The sequence below is a fragment of the Pezoporus occidentalis genome, unplaced genomic scaffold (assembly GCF_034315485.1).
Source record: "Pezoporus occidentalis ecotype Australia unplaced genomic scaffold, CSIRO_AGI_Poc_V1 ctg23, whole genome shotgun sequence".
In the NCBI taxonomy this organism is placed as follows: domain Eukaryota; kingdom Metazoa; phylum Chordata; class Aves; order Psittaciformes; family Psittacidae; genus Pezoporus; species Pezoporus occidentalis.
In genome coordinates this window covers 7,792,367-7,811,710 of record NW_026914180.1, presented here as the reverse complement: position 1 = coordinate 7,811,710, position 19,344 = coordinate 7,792,367, and the positions used below count along the sequence as shown (strand labels likewise).

The 19,344-nt window shown below is 40.7% G+C and overlaps 1 protein-coding gene across 1 annotated transcript in view; it reads left to right on the top strand.

Annotated features, from left to right (window-relative positions):
• ADARB2 (adenosine deaminase RNA specific B2 (inactive)) overlaps positions 1 to 19,344 on the top strand; it is a 307,816-nt gene that overhangs the window by 227,494 nt on the left and 60,978 nt on the right. The window contains exon 4 of the mRNA XM_062621538.1: positions 17,762 to 17,876. Within this exon, the coding sequence (XP_062477522.1) occupies positions 17,762 to 17,876 (115 nt within the window). The remainder of the gene's footprint in view (positions 1 to 17,761; positions 17,877 to 19,344) is intronic.

Genomic DNA, 19,344 nt, shown 5'->3' with positions numbered 1-19,344 from the left:
AGTATTCACTTGCTGACTAAAAGCTTGGCCTTCGTCCTCCTTACTGAGTGATGCAAGGAAAGAGCCAGTGGGAATTCAGCAACCCTGTAGTTTCTTCCTCTCTGGTTCGAGACATGTCATGCTGTACCCCACATGGGATAAATACGACATTTCCTTTGATTCCTCATTGACTCCTTAGAATTAAAATGAGAGCACCTAAAGCTATACATCAAATGTCAGGAGCAGCAGCCTACTGGAACCATATCAATATTTGATGATGTATGGCTTGCTGGGAGGCGTAGGAAATGCTGGCCATGGCAGTGGTGACAACCGGGATGCTTTGCACTCACCCAGCCATAGTGAGTGCCTGGAAATGCAGGAAGGGCTAGGAGAAGAGCGCCTATGAGGGGGACGTGCCTATAGAACCAAGCAGGGACTGTGCAGAAGAGTGGGGCCATTTCCCAGTCACTGCCAAGCTTGTTTTATCCAACATGTGCACTCACTTGCCTGTGTAATTAGTATGCGCAAACTGGGATTATGAGCATGTTTATTCACTTTAGGGTTAGTACAGTAGTCCCTTCTGCTGCTCAAATAAGCACTCCTCTGAGGAAGGCAAAATAAGGGCCTCAGTAAGCTAAAAGCATTTACAGTAAAACCTGTAAAGTTGTGCAGTCTTAGCTGCTTGGGGGTTTTGTAGCATTACTCACTAAAAAAAGTCTCTGCCTCCGTCTGTTTACTCCATGTACCCATCACTTACCTTGGACTTAATGACTTCTTATTAATCTGCAGATATGGTTTATGGTTGGAAGCTTTTCTTTATGTCCCACAAAAAGCATAATAGGGATGTTTTAGGTCAAAGTAGTGAAATTTTGTAATTTCTGTAAAATACACAGAAGTGTTTTCCTGGTTTCTAGCTAGCTTTCTCTAGCATGAAAAGAGAAAATACCCAAGGACTTCATTGCTGCTGATCTACTTTCTGCTCTCTTAGTCCACCCACGGGAGGTGGGGAGGAGCTCCGAGCAGGCTCTGAAATTGGGGTAAAGCTGAAAACTCACTGAAGGAAATTAGCTTAATCCCTACATGCAATTCTTCATCTAGTACCTGACCCAAAGCCAGGACCTGCATTCATCTCACTAGTGGGTAGTCCTCCCAGTAACTCACAATATTAATCTGTTCGCAAAATGGCTGATGGCATTTTCCAGTGTATGCACTGAGTAAGATCCTTGTTCTCATTGTGTGCTAGGTCTTGTCTCTACCCAACACTAGGTTGTAACACCTATAACTGGCATCATAAATCTTCTCTTCTCATGCCTTTATGCCACATACCTGTAATGCTCAAGGGTCCCCCTCTTTTCCAAGAGGACAAGAAATGGTAACAGGAGAAAAAAAGGAGAAAAAAAAAACCAAACATCTGAAGGCTACAAGGGAAAGTAGTTAGCATGTGATAACAAGATAAACCTTTGTAAAGAGCAGAGAGTTATTCAGAAGAAACAAAGAAAAGCTGAAGAGCAGAAAATGGCACACAGGCAAGCAGTGCATGAGAAAGAATGAAGAAATCAGGAAGGAAAGGCAGGGAACCAGGACTATTGGCTGTCATCTTCTCTTGCTTTTTTGAAAGAAATGTTTGTGAAGTTTTTTTTTCATTGACTTTGTTTCAATATCCCATCCCTTGTTTCATACAATGGTTTATAGTCTGTCTGCGTCCCATAACTGAGAGCTGCTATTAGCAGCCCCCTGCAGTAAGTTCTGAGTAGCTGATTTTTAGCCACTGAGATTTTTAGAAATTGCACTAGTTAGTGAAAGACATGCTATAGGTATACATCAATGCCAGTTGGCCCGAAAAAATGTGCTGCTAGGCATCACTGATAGCCATTTGCTATTCCCTGTTTCTACAGATGTAGACTGAAATTAAATGCACAAGCAAATTTTTTAAAAGCTTTGCATAAAATGTTGAATTCATGAAATAGCAAAAATGTTCCACTTTTAAAGACACAGGAAGTCTGAACCAAAGTCTGCTTAAGCAACAGTAAACACTTCTATGGATTTCTGCAAGATTTGGTTCAGATTCTGAATTCTTTCCATATGTAACACAACTACAGTCTGACAGGGAGGCTTTGTGGGGAAAAAGGAAAAACTTTCCTAAAAATATTGGTGATGGTAGATATAGGAGTTTGGTTTAGAAAAGCTTTACCATTAAAAAGAGAACATTTTGGACAGCAGTCTCAGCCATGTCCAATCGGACTTACCACATGGAAGTGAATGTAGCTGACCCTATTCTTACTAATTGAGGACCTCAGCAGCTGTGGTTCCTTTGCCAGAACTGGCAGGAACATGTGCCAGTCACTAATAATTATTTCTTTCTTCTTAATTTTGTGCTAGTCTATGCCTTTTGAGATGGGTTTTACATTTGAATCTTTCTAAACTAAAATTCTCAAAGTACATTGCATTGTGCTTCCTTTAAGGGGCTTTGCTATTCCCTTAAGAGATCTTTAGAAATGTTTGTACTATGAATACTCCTGGATCCTTAGTCTTCCTGGGGAAGAACAAGACAGTCAGCCAAGAGGAGAGAGGGGGTTATCTTTCTCCCTTATTCTGCATTATGTAGAATACCTGTAAGACTGGTGCAAGCTGCAAAAGCATTTCTTTCTTTCCAGGCACTGAACCAGAATCAGCCCTTCGTCTCCCTAAGTCCCAGGAGGCCATTTTTTCCTTAAAACAATAGTCTTTAATGTCACTGCTGTTGCCCGCTCTGATGGAGGCTCAAACCCAAACACTTTCTTCTGCCTCTAACAGAGGAAAACCTCTGACAGGGCTGCTCTGACCAGTGGTACACAAGTCAGTGTCCACTGTGTCATTCTGGTGGGACAGCTGTGTACCTCCCCAAAGAGATCTTGACTGTTGATTTGCTACCAGCAAGTACACAAAGTGAGCAGCTGCTGATGGAGCCACGTGGTAAGAAGTGGTTGTACTCCCTCCTGCAAGGTGCAGTATCCCACACACCCTCCACCTTCCCCGCGGGGCAATCAAGAAGGCAAAATTGCCACAGAGATTTAAATACTGAGACCATGGAAATGTGATCCCTGGAGTACTGCGAACAGATAAATGCAGGTAGAGAAACTGAGGCACAGGGATTCAGTAGCTGCTGCAACAAAATAGTTACAACTTCTGCCTGGGTCTGTCATGTCTAATACCAAAAAGCATTAGAGACTTACTCCCTTGGCATCACAAAACATAAAAGGACAACCACACCTCTAGCTTGGGCCTGAAATGAGACTGAGCTCTTTAAAGGTCTCCAACAATCTACCTATGCAAGTTTGATGCTTTAAAACCCAAGGTTTTTTTCCTTTTCTGTGGCATGACAAGGCATTTTGCAATGACAAGAAGTTTGCTCAAGTGTCTCCCAGTTTGTACCCTGAGAGATTTCCCATCAGCCTTGCTCTGAAAGACATCTTTGTACCTCTTTGATAAGAGTTTGTTTTAGCAGAGGTTTTTTAGTTGTAGCTGCACAAAAATATAAAGAACAAAATAAAGTAGTAAGGAGTGAGATGTTAAAGTTTGGATAGAGAAAAAAGGGTAACACTACCACATTCCTGTTAGAAGCTGGTGTTAGTCTTCCAACAGTTAACTTACTGCTAAAGAAACCATAAAATACATGATATGTGGCATAGATTCTAGAAAAATAGTTGTTGAGATGTGTTGAAAATGTCAGCTAAAAAAAGCTTGCTTAACCACCTTAATATATATAAAATGGCAATCTACAATTTGGCATGACATATGCATATAGAAATATAAAGTACATGATTAAATACAGCTGTACCACATCATTTTAGACAGCAAGGGTAAGACTTTATTACTCTGTTTGTTTTCCAGGTCACAGGGTCTGTGATAATTTCATTAGCTGCTGAAACATATTTTTTACTGTGTTCCAAGGACAATGTTAAGTGCACAGGACTACTGTTATTGGCAGTGAAAATTAATATCTAGGACATTTCAATAGGATCTGAACATTTCACTACAATAGCATGGCAATGTAATGAATGTAGAGCTAAATGGGATTTAGGAGGTGGGATTTCATTCTATTTTCTGGTATAAGGAAATCACTTTATTCTGATTCACTTAATACTGGTACCTTTTCACTATTACTACAGGACTGAAATTGAAAGAATAGACAACAGATTTAATCTGCTGCTGTGAGCCAGAAGATCTGGGCTCCCCATATGGTCAGGGGAGAGAAACAGTCTCTTATGGGAAGCGATGGCCAGAATATGGCCATCAGCCAGGAGCCTTGCATGGCTCTGTGGGCTGACCACTGGAAATGAGGGTAGCTACTGAAATGTTCATGTAGAAATAGCAACCTCAAACATTCAAGAAAAGGTGAAGAGCCCTCAATTTCCTAAGTCCACCTCCTCTAGCACAGCCAATTGCCTAGGGACCACTACACTGCTTTGCATCATGCACCCCGCCCCTATGGACTAAAGCTCGTTATCCTCAACAGAGAGATGTTACACTTCACCATGCTGTTTGGCTCAAAGTACATCTTGGTATTACTAATCAAGGAGACAAAAATGTATGACTCAAAATGATGTCCGTTCACAGCACAATCTGAATTGAACCATCTCTTGATTGCTCATGGAAACAGAAGGGTGGGCTACCCCAGGACACATATAAAACAGACTAATATGCAGATTCACTTTTGAGAACATACTGGATTATAAGAAGAGGGAGAAGAAATTATAAGGATGAAGGAATATAAGGAAGAATAAATAAAGAAAGCCTGTGTTGGCTGTGGAGGACAGAGACGCTGAGGTACAATTGTGTTGCCCATCTGTGTATTACTCAGCCATTTGTCAAGATGGTTATCTTGGGGCACAATGTGGAAGTGGCGAGAAACCATCAAACAGAAGAAAGTGGCTCTGTGGAGCTCAGGGATAGCTTGAAGCCGTACAGCTTCAGTGAGAGGATATTTTGGCACTTTGACACAAGAACCATAGAATCACATTTCCCAGCTCGATGACCTTGCAGAGAACTCTCTGCATCGTGAAAAAGAAAATGCACTCATTTTAGCTGTCACCGCTGTATGGGCAAAATATTATTATTATTACTGCATTACTTCACAACTAACCAAATGTTAAAATGCAGTAGATCACCCCCCATTTCCCTGCCAAGCAATATGATGGCTTTTCTTTATCTTCCTGTCTCCTTTTTTTAAAATCAGTTTCATTTCTAAACAGGCACAGAAGTTGTGTGAGTCAGAACAGCAGTGCTCAACCTTGGCAAAGGAACTCAGGGTTTTTAATGTTTTGTCAGTTGTAATCAATGGGATCAAATATAATGCTTTTAAATTCCTGTCTAAGGTTTCCTTCCATTCACCCTGCAAAGCACAGGCGTTATACCTGCAGTGTAGGAAGTAACAAACAGCTGGCCACATCCGAGAGCGTGTTGTGTTCATACACATGCTTTCATACCCATGCTGCTCTGAGAAGGAAAAAAACAAACCCACAAACCACTGCTAGAGTAGACTGTGCCAACCTGCTACTCACCTGTGAAAATGAACTACTCAGATTAATTACCTGACAAAGGCTGGACCGCAGCTGTCAGCTCAAAATGAGAGTAATGTGTCAATGAGAAACAAAACCAGAGACATGCTGGAAAGGCTTTGTGTATGTGCACCAGGTTTCTTTTTTAATTGTTCCTTTTTTTTTCTTTTATTCTTTTCTTTTCTCTCCCCACCCTCGTTTTCTTCCCCTTTCTTGAGAATTTCCCCACTGTTGCTATCACTTGTGGTTTGTCTTGCAGTCTTACTGAGGCTCTCTGTTCCTAGAGCACTCCAGTGTTGGGGTAACCTGTACAGACATGGAGCAACAGCACTGCCAGCCACAAAGCTGCACAGTTATACCAGAATTAAGAATCCTAACAAGCTGGCTGCAGGATTAACTGCTGCCAGCAGTATCACACGGATAGATGGTGGTTAAAATGATGATAGCTGTACAAGGTTGGTTGCATACTGGCTAAAGCTTTTTATTCTTCCAGATTCCCTTGGAGGATTCAGAAGTCATACCAAGAGCAGGCAACCTTTCCCCTTCTGTAGACCAGGCTGACACCCTCTGTGCTCATTTGCTGAGTGCAGGATCTGGTTGCTATCAGGGCTAGGCATGGCCAAGGGGCCAGTGCTGACCAAAGCAGAGCTCTTTCACCATTTGTCCTCCAACATTGCCTATGTCTAAAGCTAGGCACAATGCAGAGGGGAGGGATAGGCAGAACAGTGCTAGTCCCGTAATAAGCTTGGCCATAAATTCAAGTGAAACACTATTTTGACCCCACCTATATCAGAGAAGTCACATGCATGACTTTACCAGAATATTCCTGTTTTACAGGTTGGAAACTGAGGCAGGGGCTGATGACATTACTGGTATCAGGCTGCTGAAGATCCAGGCACAGGGGTAGAAACTCACCCCAAATCCCAGAGCCTTTATCCACTCCCTTTCGTGCCTGCCTTTCAGACTCAGAAATGATTTTCTGTTCTAATTTAACCACAGTGAAAACAATGATATGAGACCCTGCAGTTTGAAGCATATATAGGGACTCGGGAAGGGTCCTGATCCCGTAGCTGAAATATTTGTGATGCAGACAAGGGCGACCTAGAGTCAGCAGTGAGTGCGTAAATCACTGCTCACCCTGGAGCCCTCTGCACTGCTACCCCATCCGTTACACCTCCAGTTGTTTGCAAAGCCTTTCTCCACCCGCAGGGAATTTTAAGTCAGATGCCTGTAGAAATTCTCAGATTAATTTAATTTTGGGGAGGGAGGCAGGGGAATTTAAGTGAGGGGTTTTTTTTTTGTTTGTGTTTATTTCTCCCCTCCAAGCTGCCTTTCACTGCACATTTACTAGTTCTGGAAGACAACACCCTGCTGACACTTAGAGAAGCATCAGTGAATAAAGTCTGTTGTACAGGCTGCAAAGCCATCTGGACTTCCTACTGAAAAGGTTGGGCATGGTTTTAGGCAAGATTTTATCACGTCTGAAAAAAACCTTCTGCACTCAGTACCTCTTCCAAGGTTGATGTCAGATATTTTTTCTTTTGTCGGTTGCAAAACAAAAAAAATTGACAAACAGTTGGAAGGCAAAGAGGATGGAGATAGATATAAATCTCCAGAGGAGGCTTTGTCAAAGGTAGTGGAGTATAAACAAAAAATAAATTAGTTTTGGTGTTATCAGAAACTGGACAGACTTTGATTTGTATAATAGTTTGTCTGGGTTTCCAGACCACCTAGACAGTGCTTCTGTGAGGCAAAGCACAGATCCACTTGACAGAAGAGATGGGGGAAACGGTTAAACACATAATCACAGGAGGAGAAAGAGTGAAGAAAGACAAGAAGACAAAGGTGCAATGGCAGGCAGCCTTGAAATCCTTTACTTCTTTGCTCTTATTATTTTCAGGGTCTTCAAGCAGCATGTTTTTACCTTGCTGTCCATATTAGTCATCTCTTGAGTCCAAGAGTTTTGTGTACCCCTTGTTTGCTCTACCCTTCCCCTCAGATTTTGGCAGGACAGTCTCGTAGACTGGAAAGGGTAGCACAAGGCTTATGTGCCAGCTCCTGCTTGCTGAGGAACCCTGTGAGCAGAGCAGGGGAGAAACATGATAAAATTTATTGGTGTGCCCTTTAGGTTATGTACATCTTAGCAAGTGAGCTAACATCCCACAGTTACCTTAAAAACACATATTGGTGACACAGTTATATATTCTGAGAGCTGGGTATGAAGCTGGTTATTCATCTTTTCTCTCTGGAGCTGCTGTCTGAGTTTTCACCCCATGATTGTACAGAGGAACCCAGACATGTACTACCAGATACCTCAGATATCCTCTGAGGTATTTTTCCAGAAGTATGTTGTGCCGATAAATGAAATTTATTCATATTTGTATTATACTTTTTTTTTTTTCTGGAAAGAAAGAATTGCATATTCTGTTGCTTGTCTTTGACACTAACTTAAATGAGCACAAAATATTAAAGCTGGTTGTCTCTCAATTATAAAGGAATAATTTTATAATTTTATCATTTTATAGAATTTGGTCAATTTGTAGGTAAACTGCTTGGATATTTTTGCGTAAGTTCTTAAATAAATAGACACAATAGTTTTTAATTTAATTACTTGGTTTTCCATTTATTCTTTGCCTTTTTCCTCTCAAGAAGCTCTTCTTTTATTGCCCCCAGTGAATAAAGCACTTAAAGCATCTTTCCCATTATGAGAAATTTTTCTTAAAGATTTTATTTGCCATAAGAAATCTGAGCTGTAAGTGAAAGCTGCAACATCACGCTTATCTGCAGGCAGATCCTTTCTACCCTACTCACAGGTATGGTCCCAAGGGAAGGTCATCCTGTGGGGACAGCCCATGCAGTGCCACTCCACAGTCTCCTGGCCTCATGCACAGTCCTTCCCTGGGCTCTTGTTTAAAGACAAGTCTGCTGAGGCAACAGGTTTTGCCCAAGAGTGTTGACACGGGGTTTAAAATGTCCATTCCCAGGTTCTAGGTGTGGACACCTGGCTAGAAGGTTCTTGACTGGAGATGGAGGGAAGAGTGATGGAGAAGTGATATTTGGTTTTCAGAGCATGGGCTAAAAGTAATGCTGACTTTTCAGATACAGGTTCTCAGCAGATACAACACAGTAAAACTCTTCCTTAAGTTCATCAATGTTATGTTAATTGCTTGTGTTTGTCCAGTAAGGGAGGGACAGTTTTTAGCTCTGACTCCAGGCACACGCCACTCCGAAATGGCTCTGTTGGGTGCCTGAATAGCAATCGGGATTCAGCTGAACCACAATTCTGCCTGCCCTGGCACAAAGCCACCATAGATGATGAGAACTGCCCTGCTAATTACACATTTGAGGAGAAGCCCAGAGAAGGGTGAGGTAACAAGAAATGCAGATTTCCTTACCACCCCTCCCAGCCAAGGGAACGGTTGTTAGCAAGGTTACAGACGAATTTTGAGAATCATTACAGCAAATGACAGCAAGATCTTGAACAACAAGAAAAGAAAAATTCCAATGTCTGTACAGTAATTGCCATGCAGTGTATTATATGCCTTGCTCTGTAGTGATTCGGAAAGTTGAATCATGCAGTGCCTTGCTGGGATCAGCAGTTCAGAATAGATTAAATTTGTTTTGGACACTGCCTGCACCCTGCTTTATCTAACAAAGCATATGTGTGATGGAGAAGGCTCTTAATAGCACAGCCCCTTAATGAGAACCATAAACACACAGATTTTCAAAGTGATGCTCAAGGGATTTGAGCAAGCACTGTTCTCTTCCTGTTTTGAACATTTACCCAAGAGCTGCTAACTGGTTAGGCTGCGGGAAGAGACCAGATCTCGAACAGCAAAGAGTATTGTATGTGCCACCATTGGTTTTCCAAAGAATATTTGTTTTCATGCACCTAAGAAAGATATAGCAAAGAAACAGAAAACTGAAAAGACATTTCTCAGATAAACATTTTTTTTTTAATTAAAGAGCGATGACTTATAGTATGAATCTAAAATCTAGGGGTTTATAGAGCACATAAAAGCCTTTTTAGAGAGTTAGCCATTCCTAGGCACTGGTGGCTTTACAGAGCTTTTATCTAGTTAAAGAAAACCTATTCGTGCTAATTTAATATCTGTAATGTACAACAGCTTGACACCTGAGGCTTGTCCTAAAGCAGGCACAAGGCTGCAAAGCGAACAACTACTTCATTGTTTTGAATTATTCAGCACTTGCAGCCAACCTTATGTGTGTCTCTGTAGGAAGAAGGCTTTTGGATTAAAGATCAGTAAAAGAAAAGGAAAAAGGCAAACAAACAACCCCTCCTTTCTGGCATTTGTTAGCAGGTGCAGTATTGACTTCAAGAATGATTCTGCAGAATTGGTATGGACATTCTTCATTTCCAGAGCGATAAATGCAGGGCTGTACTCAGAAGAAGCAAAGCTGGAAACTAGGCATGGCCTCCTTTAGGGAACAACTGTTCATGTCAGTGGAAAAGCTTGTTTCCTCTAAATTCATTGAAATGGTACTTATTGGTAGCATCCTTTTAGAGCAAGATGAATGTAGACAGCAATGAATCAACCTCAGATAGAGGGGCTCATATGTTAGCATCCCAGCATTAACACACTAATGTGAATTTAAAGATTCTAATTAAACCTACATACAAAACGTTTTTCTTACTAAGTAGAAAACCGTACTTTTTGGAGGAGCTGGAGCATTTGGATTTAACAGCCTTTCCTTTTTCAATTGTATGCTTATTTTGTGTGTTCTATTTTCTTTCAGTCACTCCAGGGGTTTCTGAAACAAATAAAAAGATACATTATATTAAGTTTGATTGATTCCCTGTAGTCCAGGGATATATTGAGAAAACAGACCTTTTTTTTTTTTTTTTTTACACTGAGCTTGTAGAATAAATTCCCATTTGATCTTTGTGCTTCCTACTGGTGCTACAAATTTCTTTTGCGATATTTAACATTGATTAAACTCATTTATGGTATCACATAGTAGTAGCGGTACTCAGATAAATTCAGGAGCTTTTTCATTATAGCTGAACTATATATAACTGATAACTATATAGTTATCAGTTTCTAAATTTGTCCCTCCCTCCCCAAATGCCTGAATAAAACTTGGCTCCCACATCTCCATTTTGAATTTGGTATTTGTATGAAAAAATTCTACATTTAAGAAAAAGTTCTATGAACAGTGGGTAGAGTGCCTCTTCTTGCCAGTCATGACTGAAAATCTCACTTAAGAGATTTTAAACAGTTTACTGGGAGACTTTGTGTTCCCTAGTAAAAAAGTTTCAGATGAAAGAGGACTTCCAGCTTGTGTTTAGCCACTCAAGGATCATCATAAGTGGGAAGCCTCCTGCAGCCTTTAATCATTGCTGGAGCATATGCTGTATATATGAACAATTCATCAAACTCTGATGAAATGTTTTTAAGCAAACCACACATTCATTAGAACAGGGTGGAATCTAAAGCTAAAGAAGTCATTGAGACACCTCCCAAGCATAAAGGTGCTGATATTTACTCTAAATGGACCTTAACTAACTCTCCCATCCCACCTTTGTCTCATCTTTCTTTCTCAGTGGATGCTGCATCCTCCCAACCCCAGCAGAGCCAGTGGCTGTTTTCATAAAGCTCTAGGTTTACTTGGAAACCCCCAAAAACAAATGGGTGGGAGAAGGACTTTTCTATTCTGACTCCCACTCTATTCTGGGATCTTTCAGGGCATTTTGTTATTCTTTTGCCTGTCTCACAGAGCTAACTTCAAAGTCTGTCTCATACAGCAGCCAGCACGGTGCTGATACTTAGGAAATGATCATTAATGATATAAAAAACAGAGAAGAGGCAAATATGTTTTGTGGGGCCTGGGAAATTCACAAGAGCAATCAGCCTCCAGCCTGGGTGAGGGGAGGAGAGGGAAGTAGGTAGCAAATAATATCTCTGAGCCCAGGAACCCATGGCACAGTCCAGGTGAGTTGCCCAAGTCAGCTGAGGTCAGCTGAGCCACTGAGTCTTCATGAATGCAGAGAAGATTTGGTACATTTGATGATTACAGAAATAAGGAATTCATGGTGGTAACCCAGCATCATATGTAGCTAAAATGTTGTAATAGGACTGTGAACAGATGGCAGGTTTGGTGAAAGCGATTATTTTGACTAAATCCATAGGAGCAGCTGATCTCCCCTATCAATCTTGGTAAGAAAACTGTGAGGATATTCAGTGGCAGAAGTGCATTACTGGAGTTTCCCTTAGAAGCTCAGTGTGGGAATGTGTACCCAGCTTCCTCTTGGGCAGGACATGCTCAATCCCCTCTGAGAAGACCTCTCTGAAACAGGATGTACATCAGATATACAAATGTATTCAGCTGAATGAAAAAATATTGCCAGTCAAAATAAAACCACCTCCATCTAAGATAAAACAAAGCCAATATACCCTGGCCCTTGAGGGATAAGCGAAAACCAGACAAAATGATCAATACTGTAGGAGTTATGATCAGAGAGAAAAAATTACTGTACATCTCAAGGAAAGAACCACAATGAATTCCCTGGCAGTGCCTTGTTCTTTGAGTAATACCCTGTAAATGCCTGTGCATGCTTGAAGGAAGGCTGAGTTATAACGGGCTGTGGACTGCAGCCTCCAGCGTGGGTGAAGAAGTCCATGCATATCCCTGCTTGGAAAGTCTTACCACTTTCAGTGCCACTTGTCTCACCATTCTCTTGTGAGGTGGCTAAAAAACACACCCTTTTATGCCTGGAGAAGTCCAACTCATGACAAAGCATGGGGGCTGCTAGGAAGCAGGGCAGGGAAGGAAGCCAGCCTGCAATCCACTGCTTGTGTCCCCCTTCCCTGTCCTTCCCGAGGTCACCCCTGCCTGTCCATTCCTCTAGGTCCTTGTTAGACCTTTCCACCATGCTGGGGGTGCTCCTGGTGTTAAATTGATGCTAGAAGACTGATAGTGGAGGGCAGCCCATGAACGCTGTCAGTTTCTCTTCTTCAGGCTGCATCTTGAAGATGATGTAGTACCTGGGAAGAGCCTGACTAATTCATTGGCTTGAGGATACAATCACTTAGCGATGAATCTCCAACTAGCTACAGCAAACTTATTTACGAGCCTGGGAAAAACTGTGTTGTGTAGCAATTTGCCACACACCCTGTCCAGGAGCAGTACCTTAGTATTGATATTCTCTGTGCTGTTTTCCTCCCCTGCTATTTAGACAGTCAGAGTCCTCCACAGGAAAAAAAATACAAACTCCTGTCAACAAGTGCGTGTTTCCCCCTCACCAGTAAAAAGAAGTGGGCATCTCCTTTTATCTGCGAAGAGAGTTGTGAACTTAATTCAGCCTGATCCCCATTCATTGTGTTCAACATTTACCCCCCCAAATGTCAGTGATTTTCTGGAAAATAAAGTACTTGGGAGACAGGAGGAACAGAGCCCTTGGTGATATCTGTATAGCAGAGTATTTCTTCTCATCCATATGCAAATCTAACCTTTTTGATATTTCAACCCTATAAACCCTAAGACAGGATTTCAATAGAAAATGTTTACTAAAGGCTTTCTCCTTTATAATCTATTGATTTTAATATCCTTACTACTCCTGTTGAATGTCAGTTTTACCCTGAAGACTCCCATTGCAAACTTGAACACATTTAATTATTTATACCATTTGAAATATTAGTGCTGAGAAATGACTAAAAGTTTCTAGTTCTGTAATAGTATGATCTGAAGTTTGATTTTCCTTTGTGAATAACACTAGTAATTTGATATGGTAATCAAGGACAGATGAATACTTTAGACAACACAGCGCAGTTTTACTAGTAATAACATCTATTTTTCATTTTTCCAGCCTCCTTGCATATGTTAAAGTGTACTGAAGGTTCTCACTGCCTTTTTTCACAGTCAACAGTTTAGCATTATGTTTTCCTTCTTCTGAAGGTGCCTGAACAAGTAACTGCTGCTTCCACCAGTGATGGCATTTAGGCAGCATGCATGGGTTGAGTGCAACCGAGAGTGGATTTGCCCCTCAGTGTGGGTCTAGCAGTCTTGCTTGCCTTACTCCTATCACTCACTGCATTAGTAAAACAAAGCAAAGTTTTGATCTCAAAGAAACTGTGTCTGAGACAAATATTGTTTGTACAGAACAATCTACATGAAGACTTATGAAGGATAAGATTTTGATAGCAGGCAAACCAAAGCAGGGGAGTTTGAAACTCAGCACCTATAGGGCAGTTCTTCGCCAGAACTGTGTTTTTCATCCCAACACACATCCATTGTCTTAATTTTTCCTCTTTTTGACTACCAACCTGATAGTTCTTCAGAAGCTGCAAAGTTGTAGTTGGCTCTTCTATTTACTCCAGATGAAGAGTTTTATTTCCATCCATATCTGACAGGAGGAACTGTGGTACCACCAAACACAACTTTTCTCTGAGATTAATTGTTTTGATAGTAGAGAATAACAAAAGAATGGTTCATTTTTTGTATGATTTTTAAGTTATTTCTGATGGCAGGAAACACAGTCTAGCTTGTATCCTAAAAGTATAACCAGGCTCACAATAGCTATCAGTAGTTGGATTTTTCTGGTTTATAGCCTATCATCAGGAATGATCATCTGGATATATAACTTTTAACAGCCTAAGATTATTGTTTAAAAGTAAAGCAAAAAAATATCTGGAATGAAGTCTTTGATACTAAACTGAGCAAGGAATACATGTACCAACTTTTATTTCCACCATACCTGCCCTATATGCATTAGATATGTTTGTAACCAGTTTTGGTTTCATAGAGACATTGAGAACCAGTCTAAAGGCTCTAAATAAACAGAAATACTGTCACTGAGCACATGACTGGGTCAAGCCAAATAAGTGCTCTGATATGTGTTAGAGGGGAAGGCAGTGTGCTATGCTTCTTGTAACATGTGGATATAGGCCAGGAATCCAACATCATACCCAGCTCTGCCACTAGACTGGCTTTCATGGCCAGAGTATTCAAGGCCCTGAAATTAATGCTGCACTACATGAAGCAATCCTCAGGGGTTCAAATCTCTCACAAGGCTGAGCCATGCATCTCTTGACGACTTTTCGCCACCTGCAAAAACAGACTGCTCCTTTTCTTCCTTTCCATTTTACTTTGGAATATCCATTTGGAAACTTAGGGCAATAAAATAGCCTATAAACAACCCCTCAGATTAGACGCTATGTTTCTGGTTGTTTTTCTGGCATCCTAGGTCCATTCACGTATGTCACTCCTTTGGTTTTATTAATTTCACTGCCATCCTTTTAAGCAACAGATTCAAGACAAAAAATATTCACTTGACTTATTTTAGCTAAGAGACCTCACATTTAATGGATTTACTGTTCTTTCATGTCCCAGGTCACTCCTTGAGATCAGAAAATGTGGAATTCCTTATCGTCCCTAAATGTTATCTGAAGTCATGTCGTTATTTTGCCTTTAGTGAGTCTCTTTACTCTCTGGCTTTGGAACCTACTGCCAAATGAAGTAAAGAAAGCTCTGACTGTGGGGATTTCTAAATCCAAAGTTAAAAGTTATTTGTTCTATTTAGCATTTTTAAAACGATTCTTTTAGGAATTCTATGTGCCTCTAAGCTAATTAACTCTTAATGAGAGCAAAATGCCCTGGGATGCAGATTTGGAGGGTACGCTAGAAATGCAGGCATGGATTGGACTGCAGTACCGCAGGAGATGAAATTTACGATTGGGTTCTTTTTTTTAAATGATGGTGCAGATAGTTTTATTGAGAGACTTTTTTTTTCTTTCTAGACTAAATAAAGCTGATCAGATTTTTAGTCCACCATATGGGGCCCAGTTATATCAGTCCTGCAAATACACTTTAGTTTTCCGTTACAGATGAAGCCACTCTTCAGTAGGGAAAACAAGTTTAGAAACAAACTTTCATATTATGAAAGACAGGCAGTTTTCCAGCACTGAGCACTTAACCAGAGCACCAGGAAATCAGAACACCTGGCTGTGTTCAGCTCTATCCTATTCCCCTGGACCAGTCCCTCACTCTTTTAGTGCCTTCACTCATTCATCTGTAAAGCAACTATAATTGCGTTTGTATCACAAGGGTACCTTGATGCTTGACAAATGAGAATTAACCCAAAATTCATCCTTCAGAAGCACTGTATGAGCAATACCTTGCTCACATGGTGGTTATGGACAATTCGATTAGAAGAGGTATAAATGCAGTCAAAGTGAAATTCCATTTAGGATCCGTCAAACTCTTCTTAATTTTTCTTAGTTTTCATCTAATCCTGGTGCAGGATTTAGCATGCCTCTCCCATAAGTGGTTTATATGCCTCTTTCCTTCTTTTGCAACAAGCCAGCATATTTTGTTCCATGTTATATTAAACTGTCATTTTGGGCAAATGGTTTGTTCCCAGAGCAATACCTTGGAAAGCGGCATTTAGCAAAACAAAGGAAAAATATTGTGTCAAAGAAATCCTGTCCTGTATGTATATGAACAAATGACAATCATAAGGATTACACATGGAAAAATTATTCCAGATTTTATGAAGAAGGGGTTTCATAACTGTTGTTATGTTTTATCTAATTAGATTTTTTATGTTTGCTATAATAATGTTAAAAATTAAGCAGACTTTCTGCAACAAACTGTAGAAACATATGGTGTACAGCCTGCAGAGGCTCTCAGTGGCAGTAGTATTACTGATAATATTTGTGATTTAGAATCTGCTTTCCTCTGAAAAATAGCTGTGTATTCTCCCAATTTAAAATACTGTGTTTTCACCAACATGTTTTCATCGCCATTAACAGTTCTGGGAGAAGAAGTATGGATATGATCTTTTTAAATACATTTTCACTTCTGTGTGTTTGTGGATCTTTCAGGGTGAGGGTGGCTAAATATTCAGGCTCAGCCATGAACCCACTTAAAGAAACCAGGTGAATTCAAGGAGACCTGTTTTACCAGGACCTCCCCCCAGGTCGCTTCGCCCAGCATCAGAAGAAAAAGTGGAGTTGTTGCTTGGTCACGCTACTTTTCCTAACAAAGGCACAATCGCTTGGGGCTAACCAAATTGCAGGGTGCCAGGAGTTCTCCTATCAGCACCCCAAAGTAAGCTGCAGCCCCTAGGAACTGCTCCTGGAAAGATTTGTAGTTACAGATTAGTTTCCCATAAGAAATCGTACAGCTTGAAAAATAAAATAAAATAAAATCCTTTGGGTCTTACTTTATTATGTTCATACTTGCAAAGCACTTTAAGAACAACTCATGCTAACAAAAAGCATTCCTCTGACTTATCTCCAATGTATGCTTGAAAGGCTGTGTTCCAAACAAACTGCAGAGATTAAGTAAATGAAAAGATACTAAACATTGCAGCAGGGAAGCAGTCCAAGTGTTGGTGTTCTTAGGAGCATCAAAGGTGGTTTAGGTTCACATTCATGCATACACAGTCTGCAAAATTCACTTTTTAGACCTTTTACCCTGTTTGGCTTCAGTAACCTGCTTCTCAAGGCTCTCCTAGGTGACTGGACCCACTCATACCTGGGGGCTCAGACCACACAGTCTCTAGAACCCAGTCCATGCGGAAATTTGAACTTCAACAGATCTGCTGTTCTCAGGAGGAGACCTGGCAGACCGGTCCCTCAGCACTACTACACACCAGTGAACTTGTGCAAGCAGCATCTTTGGTAATAGGTGCAAGCAGGGATTCCCCTTGCCTTCCCCCCAATGGCTGTTGAGGTGGCATTAAATATAGCCAAGATTCCTGAGCCGACCGTTTCATCTCAGTAGCTGAAAGTCATTAAAAACTTGCCTTGAAAGCAGAAACAGGTGGTCCCTACCTATAAATCAGGCCCTAGCTCAGCTCTCAGACTTCAGTGGGCTCATGGATATTTTTAGTGGGCTCAGAGAAATAAGTGGTTTGGTGGGACATACACATCCACCTCTTCAGCTCACTCCAATACAATGCTGTACAGACCAACAAATTTCTTGTGAACTGATCCTGGACCAATATCTAGGAAGCTGAAAAAAATCAGCCATGAAATCTTCTCATTTCACCACTAATCCTGGTCTAGATGGCTCTCTAGCTTTAATTCAGTCAATTTGGCCATTTCTGAGGGTGATGTGGGTAGTCGACAGAGAGATACTCCTTTTATCTATGCTTGGGTAGGTGGTAGCTAATTCTAAAAGGTACCTCTCAGCAGTTGACAGCAGGTGACTAATCTGCAGAAGCAACCAGGCTCCTCAATCAGAGAAGTGAAAAAATTCTTTCTGACTGTGTCTTTCAGGATTTTGCGGACTCCGTATACCAAATGGTTGCACAGAAGTTCCAGGAGCTGACAGACAATTTCACTTCCATGCATGCACGCCACAAAACTCTTGCAGGCATTGTGATGACCAAAGGTAAGAGATCCTCTCATTTATTTTCCTCTGGCATTTTTCATGAGTAAGTAATACATTATTTACCTGGTCAACAGTACTGAAAGATACCTTTACTCCCACACTGAAAAATAAATAGTAATGCAGAGAAAAGAAGCATGAATTATTTACACCTCACGTGAGTTCACACATAAGGTATAGGTAACAGAGGAAAAGATTTGTTCATAAATATGTCCCTGCATTGTTTCGCTGACAGGACAAAAAGCCAACTTGTCTAATTTTGCATTTCCTAATAAATGGTGAGGTTTTAGTTATCAATTAAAAGTTGTATTATATATTAATATCTCTTTAGATCTGGAAACACCAAATTCTTGTTGTTCAAGACAACCATAAACCTTGTTTCAGACTTACAACAAAAGCAAATGTCAGCCCATTTCCTTTCCCATTAAAAGAAACAAATCCAAAGCATGCATAGCTTTAATTCTGCTCAGTTCAAAGCATGGGAAATGCTTATCAGCAGGGCCATATTTGATATTCTCTCCTGTTAAGATATAACTGACAGACACATACTATACAGAAATCTTTAACCCTTTGATGAACCCTGTTACACAGTCTTTCTTTCTATGTGATCATACCTCAGTTGGGGCACCTCAGTATTTATGAGCATGTCAGCAGTGGAGATGCTGCCATAAACTTCATTCTCAGATGGATGGTGCAATGGATTGAGTTTAGAAGGACAATAAGCTCAGAGGGGAAAGGCATGTATAATTCACCAAGGCTTGTCTTACTTCTTCCTTTCAACAGTTACGTTAGCTAGATTCAGCAGGGACAGCCGTGAATACTGCAAGGCAGCAGCATGGAGACAGGATTATCTGATGGATCTCTTCCAACTGCAGAACCTAAATACGGCTGAGAGTTCTGGGTAGAGTAACTTACTCTCCAACTTTCTGATATGAAAAGAGTAAGCAATCCTCTCCTGAAATTAAATGTTGAGAAGTTCACCTAAAGTCTTTTAGACCTATGGTTGAAACTGAACTGCTCCTTAGCTAAATTTGTTATGATTTTGCTTAATCTGCTTTGGTTAGTTATTTTTTCTATTACTTTAGGATCTGTAATAATGGATGAGTCTTCCATTTTTTAAGAAGTGCTGCACAGACACAGTGTTGTAAAACCACAAAACATGGTTTATAAATCCTATAGACCACAGGATACATATTCAGTACCAAGAAAAATAAAAGGGAGAGTGTGATTGACTTTGGGATGTGAAAGATGCAAACTACACCCAGCATAGCAACTGGCTTGTCATAGTTGGATTCCTTGACTGTGGCACTCATCAGATATAAACAAAATGCTGTAATTTATTTAGAGGAGCACTTTCCAAGCAGGACCACAAGGAAGAATGTTTAAACACACCTTTTATGAGAAGCTAAGTTACAGGAAGCAAGAGCTTTAACCACTTTTTGAGAGGAGGTTGTACTCAGCTCTGTGTCCC